The sequence below is a fragment of the Saccoglossus kowalevskii genome, chromosome 7, assembly GCF_978046115.1.
Source record: "Saccoglossus kowalevskii chromosome 7, keSacKowa6.1, whole genome shotgun sequence".
Lineage (NCBI taxonomy): Eukaryota > Metazoa > Hemichordata > Enteropneusta > Harrimaniidae > Saccoglossus > Saccoglossus kowalevskii.
Window position 1 is genome coordinate 40,007,101 of NC_140647.1, and position 13,450 is coordinate 40,020,550.

The 13,450-nt window shown below is 34.0% G+C and overlaps 1 protein-coding gene across 2 annotated transcripts in view; it reads right to left on the reverse strand.

The window, feature by feature from the left end:
* Positions 1-13,450, reverse strand: part of LOC102800727 (transforming growth factor-beta receptor-associated protein 1-like) — a 219,735-nt gene that overhangs the window by 11,414 nt on the left and 194,871 nt on the right. For both annotated transcript variants that reach the window (XM_085501557.1, XM_085501558.1), the window contains 3 exons: positions 5,694-5,906; positions 4,162-4,322; positions 3,240-3,312 (listed from right to left, as the gene is read on the reverse strand). In XM_085501557.1, coding sequence (XP_085357683.1) covers positions 3,240-3,312; positions 4,162-4,322; positions 5,694-5,906 — 447 coding nt within the window. The remainder of the gene's footprint in view (positions 1-3,239; positions 3,313-4,161; positions 4,323-5,693; positions 5,907-13,450) is intronic.

Below are 13,450 nucleotides of genomic sequence, written 5' to 3' on the forward strand. Positions count from 1 at the left end.
CTATAATCCCTGATGTAGTGTGAATGGGTGTGACAGCCATTTATAATCCCTGATGTAGTGTGATTGGGTGTGACAGCCATCTATAATATCTGATGTAGTGTGAATGGGTGTGACAGCCATCTATAATATCTGTTGTAGTGTTAATGGGTGTGTCAGCCATCTATAATCCCTGATGTAGTGTTAATGGGTGTGTCAGCCATTTATAATCCCTGATGTAGTGTGAATGGGTGTGTCAGCCATCTATAATATCTGATGTAGTGTGAATGGGTGTGACAGCCATCTATAATATCTGTTGTAGTGTTAATGGGTGTGTCAGCCATCTATAATCCCTGATGTAGTGTTAATGGTTGTGTCAGCCATTTATAATCCCTGATGTAGTGTGAATGAGTGTGACAGCCATCTATAATATCTGATGTAGTGTGAATGGGTGTGTCAGCCATCTATAATATCTGTTGTAGTATGGATGGGTATGTCAGCCACCTATAATCCCTGATGTAGTGTGGATGGGTATGTCAGCCACCTATAATCCATGATGTAATGTGAATGGGTGTGTCAGCCATCTACTATTCCTGATGTAGTGTGATTGGGTGCGCCAGCCATCTATAATATCTGATGTAGTGTAAATGGGTGTGCCAGCCATCTATAATATCTGTTGTAGTGTGGATGGGTATGTCAGCCACCTATAATCCCTGATGTAGTGTGGATGGGTATGTCAGCCACCTATAATCCCTGATGTAGTGTGAATAGGTGTGCCAGCCATTTATAATCCCTGATGTAGTGTGATTGGGTGCGCCAGCCATCTATAATATCTGATGTAGTGTGAATGGGTGTGCCAGCCATCTATAATATCTGTTGTAGTGTGGATGGGTGCGCCAGCCATCTATAATATCTGATGTAGTGTGAATGGGTGTGCCAGCCATCTATAATATCTGTTGTAGTGTGGATGGGTATGTCAGCCACCTATAATCCATGATGTAATGTGAATGGGTGTGTCAGCCATCTACTATTCCTGATGTAGTGTGATTGGGTGCGCCAGCCATCTATAATATCTGATGTAGTGTAAATGGGTGTGCCAGCCATCTATAATATCTGTTGTAGTGTGGATGGGTATGTCAGCCACCTATAATCCCTGATGTAGTGTGGATGGGTATGTCAGCCACCTATAATCCCTGATGTAGTGTGAATAGGTGTGCCAGCCATTTATAATCCCTGATGTAGTGTGATTGGGTGCGCCAGCCATCTATAATATCTGATGTAGTGTGAATGGGTGTGCCAGCCATCTATAATATCTGTTGTAGTGTGGATGGGTATGTCAGCCACCTATAATCCCTGATGTAGTGTGAATGGGTGTGACAGCCATTTATAATCCCTGATGTAGTGTGAATAGGTGTGACAGCCATTTATAATCCCTGATGTAGTGTGAATGGGTGTTTCAGCCATCTAATATCCATGATGTAGTGTGAATGGGTGTGACAGCCATTTATAATCCCTGATGTAGTGTGAATGGGTGTGTCAGCCATCTATAATCCATGATGTAGTGTGAATGGGTGTGTCAGCCATCTATAATCCCTGATGTAGTTTGGATGGTGTGATGTACATCAGGGAAATATGACCTAAAACATTATTTAGTGACAAGACAAATCATTTTTGTCATAAGTGTTTAAAATATTATCAATATGAATGTTTGCTAAATAGCGATAATTTCATGCATTGACAAATTTGCGTCTTCGTTATAAAGGTTTCAGCGTTACAACCATATTGTGGCAATGCACACACTCACAACTGCTTGCCAATTTACTGTTGATATGCTTGGATAACACTGTTAGAGCTGGCCCACAGTTTATGTTATTTAGATCTAATCTTCATGCTCAATGTAACTGCTAAACTATACTGTTATTGGCCAGTATTGGCTGTCACTGTCACTCTATGAATATTAGTACCATGTTTTATCAAAATTATTCTAATCATCTGCGGTTGTGGACATGATCAAGCATTAGAATTTTACATCCAAGATGGCCACTAGTCAGCCATATTTGTTGATTGAATCAAAAACAAAACTGATGTGCACAATTATGACAACATGCGTCGTTTTTGTACCAACACTGAAAGAGATTAGTCAATGAATTTCTGTTCCAGAACTGATGGAAGAATCCAAATTAATAGTAAAATGAACAAATTTGTCAAAAACACAAATCAGTACAGATGTTTGTTGTGGAAAATATTCTGGTATATATATATACATTTATAATTTGGTATAATAATAACATTAGATTTATATGTAATCAGACAATACGTGAATGATAACAATAAATGGAGGTTATTTTATTTTTACAATATCTGACAAAAAAAAAATAAACATTCAAGCACTAGAACACCAAAGCGAACTTTTGACATTTTTTACAAAAAGACAGTATTCAACAAGCCATGCATGGCACAGACCCTGTTAGTTATTACATTTACATTTAAGATATATAGTCTTGTTTATAGTAATATAACTGGAATATAACCATATCAGGAATATGATTTTTTAACATTAAAATGATTGACATTTGTATCTGATCGTCAAAAAGTACTTGTCTATATTAAGAGATATTGCTCTGGAACAGTATTCAAAATCAGCCATTTTGAATACATGTATATATATAACATGACGTATAACGAATATATAAAATTTGAATATACTCAGTCAAAGAATTTAAAAGATATGGCTCTAGAAGCCCAATCATTAAAACAAAATGGCCGCCAGTCAGCCATTTTGAATCTTATCAGAAAGAACAAAATTATTTGCATCAAGGTTCCATAATGTCTAATGCATATACAAGTTTTAACAAAATCCATCTGTAAACAGCCGAGAAAGGCTTGATTTTTAGGATTTTTTAGCACAAAAATGGCCGATTTTCGGTCATCTTGAATCAGATCGTGAAACAAATTGACGTGCATATGTATAATATCATGTATGATGCATGTGTGAAATTTGATTGTAATTGGTCCAGGCATTTCTAAGATACAGGGCCGGACGCACGCACACACGAGGTCAAAACATAAGTCCTTGTTTTCGGACTGTGTCCGAACGGGGACTAAAAATGTAGATTAAATATTTTCATGTAGTAAAAAAATAAACAATTATGAACAATATGCAAAATTTGCTTCAAAATTAATGAAAGTTCAAAGGATTAATGAAAACAGACATATATAGAAACCAGTTCTAGACATAGTCGTTATAAACTTAAAACACTTACCCTAATTGTGTCAAACTGTGAAGAGTTACTGTTCAAAAGTGATACTGCAGGTCCTACCAAGGCATCTTTAATTCTGAATAAAGTAAATTACATGTAAATATTAACAATCTGGAAAGTATCACCACATAATGAATGCACAAACACCTTTGTTGGCTGATATAGCTGCACTCCACAGTAAATAGACAAGATAGAAGACTAGAATTTCACAGTGAACCCAATTCAATGGATTAAAAGAATAAATTTTGCAATTACCTCTACCCATGATGTAAATACCCAAAACTAAAAATGTGCTTAAACATAATGTGCCTTAAAGATACTAACGAAAATTGAACCAGTAGAATAAGTTTGTAAGTAGAATATGTATTCTGTTAAACACAGAAATTGTCATCATTTAGCCATCTTGAATCAGATCATGAACCAAATAGACATACATACGTCTCCCAAGATGTGTTATGTATTAGAGAAGTTTGATAGTAATTGGTTGATGCATGCCCACAATACAGGTCGGGATAAATGTGCAAACACAAACAAGCATATACGAATATACAGAGGTCAATCAATAATTAGAGAAAAAAGTCACAACTAGACCAAATCTGAAACTTCATTAACAGCAAAGGCTAAAAATTGAAGCATCATCTAGCAACAACAAAGAATGGTTATCAGTATCTTATGCAAGAGCCATCATTAACAATGTTTTGTAACAGAAAAATTTACACTGGCAAACCTTATATATAAAGTCACAATAAAATTAGGTCTTAGGAACGACATTAACAGTGAGAGTGTCACTGTCTTGGGAATGCCATTTAAGAGTAACAGAATCCATAATTTTTCCTTTGGATGAACAGACATAATTCACTAATCATTTTGAACAATTCAGCAAAAAATTCTGATCAACTAACAAAAGCAGTGACACAGATCTTACCCCTCAAGTGGATCTAAATAAACACCTAATAATATATGATAAAGTCTTTGTCTGTGTGTCTTATCTTTCCCTGATGAGTTAACATTGCAGTAATTCTCAGCAGCCCCGTAGTCTTTCAATTTATAGACAAGTATTCTCAATGCCTTGTCGTGTTCTTCCATCTGAAAATATTTGACTTAGTTCAGTCTGTGAACACTATGGTTATTCCACACAGCATACATCACAATGGTTATTCCACACAGCATACATAACTATGGTTATCCCACACAGAGTACATCACAATGGTTGTCCAACACGGAATACATCACTATGGTTATCCCACACAGCATACATCACAATGGCTATCCCACATAGCATACATCACTATGGTTATCCCACATAGCATACATCACTATGGTTATCCGACATAACATACATCACTATGGTTATCCCACATAGCATACATCACTATCGTTATCCCACATAACATACATCACTATCGTTATCCCACATAGCTTACATCACTATGGTTATCCCACATAGCATACATCACTATGGTTATCCCATACAGCATACATCACTATAGTTATTCCACATAGCATACATCACAATGGTTATCCCACACAGCATACATCACTATGGTTATCCCACATAGCATACATCACTATGGTTATCACACATAGCATACATCACTATGGTTATCTCACATAGCATACATCACTATGATTATCTCACATAGCATACATCACTATGGTTATCTCACATAGCATACATCACTATGATTACCCCACATAGCATACATCACTATGGTTATCACACATAGCATACATCACTATGGTTATCCCACATAGCATACATCACTATGGTTATCACACATAGCATACATCACTATGGTTATCTCACATAGCATACATCACTATGATTATCTCACATAGCATACATCACTATGGTTATCTCACATAGCATACATCACTATGATTACCCCACATAGCATACATCACTATGGTTATCACACATAGCATACATCACTATGGTTATCCCACATAGCATACATCACTATGGTTATCACACATAGCATACATCACTATGGTTATCTCACATAGCATACATCACTATGATTATCCCACACAGCATACATCACTATGGTTATCCCACATAGCATACATCACTATGGTTATCACACATAGCATACATCACTATGGTTATCTCACATAGCATACATCACTATGATTATCTCACATAGCATACATCACTATGGTTATCTCACATAGCATACATCACTATGATTACCCCACATAGCATACATCACTATGGTTATCACACATAGCATACATCACTATGGTTATCTCACATAGCATACATCACTATGATTACCCCACATAGCATACATCACTATGGTTATCACACATAGCATACATCACTATGGTTCTCACATAGCATACATCACTATGGTTATCACACATATCTAAATGTATATATAAGTATATGATCTTCTCCAATATAAGCAAACAGTAAATGATCAACATGGTTCAAGACATGTCAATGAACCTTACCTTTCCATAAAGTATTGCACATTCAGCAAACATATCAGTTTCCTTGACTTTCCCAAGAATTAATTGAACACGATATATTGTTGAAGTTTGTAACATGTGTCGTAGCTGAGATCTCGCAAGATCAAGTTGTTCTTTTGGAGTATTTGGATTCTTCCGCAGCTGTAAGACTACATCTAAATACAGTACTGCTAAATGAGTGTGGTATTTCTCTTTCTGTGAAGACAGCAAACAAATCAAAGAAAGCTTAGAAAAAACTCCAATGTGCTGAGAGTATTGGAGACACATTAAATATAATTCAAAATTACTTAGCTGAAAACTAATTATGCAAATCAGAAAATTAATATGAACAGATTTGAGTGTAAAACTAATGAGGTCTGCGCAATGTAACAGAAAATCTATCTTTCCAAGTTTATTTGAAATGTGATTAGAACCAAAAAATTATGAATTATTATGCTTATTAGGGAATTAATATGAACAGATTTTTACTCCAAACTAATTAGGTTTGTACATTGTCCTAGAGCATCTTTGTACTAAGTTTCATTGAAATTGAATAATTAGTACTTTAGATATAAGTGTGAAAACTTAAAATTGATTAATTATGCAAATTAGGTAATTAATATGTACAGATTTTAACCCACAATTATCCAGGTCTGTCTATTGTCCTACAGCATCCATGTACATTCATTGATATGTGATGAATAGTACTTTAGATATCAGTAGAAAAGCTGAAAAGCTGAAAATTAATTATGCAAATTAGGTAATTAATATGCACAATTATTCACCCTAAAACTAATCAGGTCTCTGCATAGTCCTAAAGGATCTATGTACCAAGTTTCATTGAAATGCGATGATTAGTACTATTAGATACCCATGGAAAAGCTGAAAATTAACTAATTATGCAAATTAGGTGATTAATATGCACAAATATTTATCGGAAACAATCAATCACTGCATAGTCCTTGAGTATGTAAGTACCAAGTTTCATTAAAATATGATGACTAGTACTTATATCAAATGCTGAAAATTAATTATGCAAATTAGGTAATTAATATGTACTGATATTACCATAAAAACTATCAGGTCTGTGCATATGACATCTATGTACCAAGTTTCATTGAAATATGATGATTAGTACTTGAGATATCAGTGGAAAAATCGAAAATTGACTAATCATTATGCAAATTAGGTAATTAGTATCCATGGATTATTACCAAAAACTAATCAAAACCTAGCATTAGTTAAAGGGGCACCTTCCAGTTAAGATTAATTTCACAACAAATTTAATTTCTGGATTAAAATAACAATGGATAACAAAAGATAGACATTGTAAACAACATAAACAATAGTGTCCCATGATTCTTTGGTGCAATCCATGGGATTGAGCGGTTCCCCTTTAAGAGCATGTATGTACAAAGTTTCATCAAAATCCAATGAGTGGTTGTTTAGATATCAGTGGAACAATCATGGAACAGCTAAAAATCAGCTAATTATCATGCAAATTAGGTAATTAATATGCACGGATTTTTACCAAAAACTAATCAAATCTGCGCATATGTTCAGAGCATCTATGTACCAAGTTTCATCAAAATCCAATAAGTGGTTGTTTAGATATCAGTGGAACAATCATGGAACAGCTAAAAATCAGCTAATTATCATGCAAATTAGGTAATTAATATGCACGGATTTTTACCAAAAAGTAATCAAATCTGTGCATATGTTCAGAGCATCTATGTACCAAGTTTCATCAAAATCCAATGAGTGGTTCTTTAGATATCAGTGGAACAGTCATAGAACAGCTAAAAATTAGCTAATTATCATGCAAATTAGGTAATTAACGAGCATGGATTTTTACCAAAACCTAACTAAATCTGCGCATTGGCACATAGCATCTAATCACCAAGTTTCATCAAAAAACGATGTATGGTTCTTGAGATAGCAGTGGAACAGTCGGACACACATACACACACACACACACGCATACACACATGCTTCGCACATGGGAGTCAAAAAGTTGCATCAAGTAATTTTCAATACACAGCCTCATCTAGCGCATAAGGTCAAACTAATTGTTTTCTGATCTACTAAAAATAATAAACATGCCTCTACTACACTATATTCCTTGATGTTTACTAAACAAAAACATACAATCATTTAAAGCCTTGACCATTCTAATGATGCGCTAGCTGCATAAATTAATTCAACACAAAATATGCCAGCACAGTACAAGCATTGACAGTCCTTTTGTAGTTTCATATTATACAGTCGATCCAAAGTCTACTAAATGACTTATAATATGTATGACAATTTGAATGCAGTATGTCTCAAAGTGCTGAGACTGACAAAATTGTGTGATTCTAACCACACAGAAAGAGAAACGAGCATGAATACCATAAAACATAAGATAACTATCACTACGTTACCTCTTGATATTAATAAATAAATAAATTTAATTTAACTTAAAAATGAATACAAAAAAACAATGTACTTGCTGCCTGATATTTTTTTTTCCTTTTTACTTCTGTGACAGTAATAAATCTTTTTCCCTGATTGATCAAAGAATTGTGATGTTTTTGGTTCCTCTAAATGTAATCCATCTTCAATTTATAATCTAGAACCTATTCTCAACTACTTTAAATAAACACGAATGGAGGAAAATACAAAACATTATGCAAAATTCAACTTAATTTTATCGCGAAGAAATATTTAGCACTCTCAATTGATTTTGGTGAGGGAAATACTAACCAACCTTTTGACGAGGAAAGTAATAAAATGTAAATTTGTAAATTGGACTATATCTTACAGAGGAAATAGCATGAAAGAAAAATGCAGCCAGTCGGGTATTGTTGATCAAGTATCTCCAAAAGAAATATTGCTTGCACCGTAACCTAATATGTAAGGTCATCATTCAAAGTTTGATTGAAAACGCCCTATTCAACTTTGAACTGAATCAGGCCATATCGCCCTATTCAGCTCCAAGAAACAGTTCCAGACATGTTACAGAATGATATTTTTTTTGACAAAATGGCCAATATTTCGAAACATGGTATTGCGTTATCTTTAAGTATAGTACCTATGTACAAACTTTGAACTGAATTAATCTTATCTTATAGAGGAATCGGCACAAAAACGGGGAAAAACCAAATGGCCGCCAGTCGCCAACTTGGACCAAATCTTGGAAAACAAGACATGACATGTCATGTCATAGCCCCCGCTAAGAAAAATACTTAAAAACTTATATTGAACTTGGTTTGTGTCAGAATGAATTAATTCATCATGAGCTGTATTAAAATTCCGTTATCGATCGTTCAGAATTGATGTGTTACAATTTTAGGGGATGGGGTAAAAATTTATTCATTTGGTTTTTCTGAGACAATTTATAGCTTGTTAAACATATAATGCGATGTGCACTTGTAAACAATTATTACCTGTCCCTGTACCAACTTTAAACAAAACATATCTGAGAAAAAGCTGTTAACAGCTAGAAAAAGCTTGTTTTTTTTAGATTTTTGAGGGGAAAAATGGCCTCCAAGTCGTAAAAATTTATCCAATCAAACAGGTCATGAATAACACTGCCTTCACTTGTGGTCATTTGAAAGTTGCAACATATAATTTGTCCAGTTTTTGGCATGGACATAAATTGGCAAACATGATTTCTATGGCATTTTGAAGTTTATAGCACTCTCCATCCTGGTCTCAGCAAGAACACCAGAGAGCAACAAACAAGTACAAAAGGTAAAATGACATGCAAGTATGCAAATCAGATCTACAAATATGTTGAAGAGGCAGTGTTGTGTCTGTTTGGATAAACTTCCTTGTACAACTGTATTCCTAATACAAGAACACTGTCAATCACAGAATTGTTCCAGCAAAAAACTTCTGATATTTCAAAAAGTAACAGGGCAAAGATACCGTTTGTCATACTATCACCAGACGAGGAACTGAGAAACTGCAATGATCCTTGGAGTACGTTACCTGTGTCAACAACTTTACTTCCCATGTACTTCATGTACAGATCTACATGTAGTTTGTGGCCCTGAATTAGTTTCAATATCTCTAAATAAAGACAAGAGTACTTCTCATATGACAATGATACAAATAAAGTGCAAGAATCCAGAAAAATATTGTCAAGTTTTTATTATCATACAGTAATATTAACAAATCATGTGAAATTGAACTTTTATGTACAGAGAAACACATATTTATGCTTTGGTTGACAGCACTTCTCAAAGAAAAAAAAAGACGGCCTGCAAAACTTTATACAATTGTCAGACATGCAGCGAATAGTATGCTTTTGTAATATATGCAGTTTCAGTGGCTTTGCTTTCTGAGAAAAAATTCTGGCCTTGCACCTGAAAAAAAACAAAAAAACATTTAGTCAAAAGTAAGCAGAGGTTGTAGCATATACATGTATGCTCCCATTAGCTGTTAAATTTAATTAAAAAAGATATTTGTGTACCATCTTTTCAGTATGAAAACATATTACTTAATATATTTATACCAGCCAGAAAGAAATTGCAAGTTTTCACTGAGCAATTAGGAATATACATGGACAACAATTGATGCATGTCTAGCAATATACTGTTTGAAAGGCTGCAAGATGTAATGAAATAGCAAACCAATCACTACTCCAGTCTGACTGGCTGGGAAACTGCACAATACATATAAAAATGTATGCAAATGATATATGAGTAGCTCCACCAAATATAAAATCAAAGAAAGCTTAGAAAGAACTCCCGTGTGCTGAGAGTATTGAAGACACATTAAAAATTACCTGTACATGAGATATTGATAGAAAAGCTGAAAACTAATTATGTACATCAGGTAACTAATATGAACAGAACAGAACAAAAAAATTACGAATTATTATGCTAATTAGAGAATTAAGATGAACAAATTTTAACCCAAAATTAATCAGGCCTGTCTATTGTCCTAGAGCATTTATGTACCAAATTTTATTCAAATGTGATGATCAGTAATTGAGATATCAGTGTTAATTAATTATGTTAATTAGGTGATTAATAAGCATAAATATGTACCAAAAACTAATTGGATTTCTGCATAGTTCTCGTTAAAAGTTTAATTAAAATCCAATTTGTGGTTCTTCATATATCAGTGGAACATTATGCAAATTAGATAATTAATATCCAATTAAAACTAATTAGGTCTCTGCATAATCCTAGAAGATCTATGTAGCAAGTCTCATTGAAATATGATGATTACTACTTGATATATCAAAAGCTGAAAATTAATTAATTATTAATTAGATAATTAATATGTACTCATATTACCCTAAAAACTATCAGGTTTGTGCAGTGTCCTATGACATCTATGTACCAAGTGTCATTGAAATGTGATGATTACTACTTGAAATATCAAAAGCTGAAAATTAATTAATTATGCAAATTAGCTAATTAATATATACTGATATTAGCCTAAAACTATCAGGTCTGTGCAGTGTCCTATGATGTCTATGTACCAAATTTCATTGAAATGTGATGATTACTACTTGAAATATCAGAAGCTGAAAATTAATTAATTATGCTAATTAGGTAATTAATATGTACTCGTATTACCCTAAAAACTATCAGGTCTGTGCAGTGTCCTATGACATCTATGTACCAAGTGTCATTGAAATGTGATGATTACTACTTGAAATATCAAAAGTTGAAAATTAATTAATTATGCAAATTAGGTAATTAATATGTACTCATATTACCCTAAAAACTATCAGGTCTGTGCAGTGTCCTATGACATCTATGTACCAAGTGTCATTGAAATGTGATGATTAGTACTTGAAATATCAAAAGCTGAAAATTAATTAATTATGCAAATTAGGTAATTAATATGTACTCATATTACCCTAAAAACTATCAGGTCTGTGCAGTGTCGTATGACATCTATGTACCAAGTTTCATTGAAATGTGACAATTACTACTTGAAATATCAAAAGCTGAAAATTAATTAATTATGCTAATTAGGTAATTAATATCTACTGATATTACCCTAAAAACTTTCAGGTTTGTGCAGTGTCCTATGATATCTATGTACCAAGTTTTATTGAAATGTGGTGATTAGTACTTGAGATATCAGTGGAAAAGCCGAAAATTGATTAATCATTATGCAAATTAGGTAATTAATATTGCACAGATTTTTACCCAAAACTAATCAAATATGCGCATTAGTTTGGAGCATCTGTGTGCCAAGTTTCATCAAAATCCAATGAGTGGTTCTTTAGATATCAGTGGAACAGTCATGAAACAGCTAAAAATCAGCTAATTATCATGCAAATTAGATAATTAATATGCATGGATTTTTACCAAAACCTAATCAAATCTGCGCATTGGCCCAGAGCATCTATGCACCAAGTTTCATCAAAAACTGATGTATGGTTCTTGAGATATCAGTGGAATAGACGGACACACATACACACACACATACACACACACACACGCACACGCACACGCACACACACGCACACGCACACGCACACACACACACACACACACACACACACACACACACATACAGACACACTAACTGCAAAGACTCCCTTTTTGTGCTTCGCACACGGGAGTCAAATATTCTTTCCATAGTTATGACTCTAATGTGAATGTGATTTTCCACTCCTTAGCAATAGTAGTTAGTGTATTGTATTGTACTGTATCGTACAAGTTTATTGTGATTCTATATGTGTTTGTAATATTATTTAGCTTTATTTAGCATTCTGTTTAGTTGGTTAACTTTACTGTATCTTAATGTAGTTTATTTTATTTTTATACGACCATAGAACAACTCAGTCACTGTCGTTCGTTTTAATGTTGAATAAAAATTAAAATCAGTCACTGTATAGTGGTGATGTATTGTGCGAAATTGTTGCAAGGACAATACGTTTCTCGATTTGCGTGCCGTCGTGTGTCGATAACAAGTGCATTATTGCAATAGTCAGCAGTATCGATCAAGTTCGTCTAGTGTGACATTCGTGGCTGGCGAAAAGCAAGATGTCGTATAATCGTTTAAATAGGCATCAAGGAGGAGTGAAAGGCTCTAATTTGGTTCTACAATAGGCGTCATGAAATGTTGGAAAATCAAAAAAACTGTTCACATGACAACAAAAAATATTCACTATATTTATTATGCATTATTTTTCTGTTGGTAGGAAATGATCACGGTACGGTAGCTTACATTTTGTACTTGTTTTCGAAGTGTTGTAATTGTTGATTAGTACTCAGTAGTGATTATATTAACGTACAAAAAATAAATTTGTTGAATTGTTATGAAATGCAAGTAAAATTCAACTTAGTTTTATCGTAAGCAAATGTTTTCGGTTACATGTCAACGCTCGATGCGATACGAGATCCGCCATGTTATCCATTTGCACGAGGCGTGTTTATTGACCAGATAGGTAAAGTCGCTAATCAACCAATCAAAATGCTGGATAGTGCCCATGTGCTCAAATTACCATAAAGCGACAGTTCAGCGACCTCATAGTGAAAGCAACATGGAAGACCAGATTTACTGATGTTTTAGTGCGATCTTTTGCTTCGTTTTTCATGGGGAAAAAGGCATGATTTTTTTTTAATGGGCCCGATTTAGAAAAATAAATAAACGGACGTCCCAAATAAGAATGTACCGGGTGGAATTTTTCTGAGAAAAAAATAAATGTACCGGTACGTTTATTTGGGACATTTAGCGTTGTGGGCAAGTTCTCCTGAGTAGCAACATATTTTTAACTTCGTCTATGGCGTGATCAGTGGATT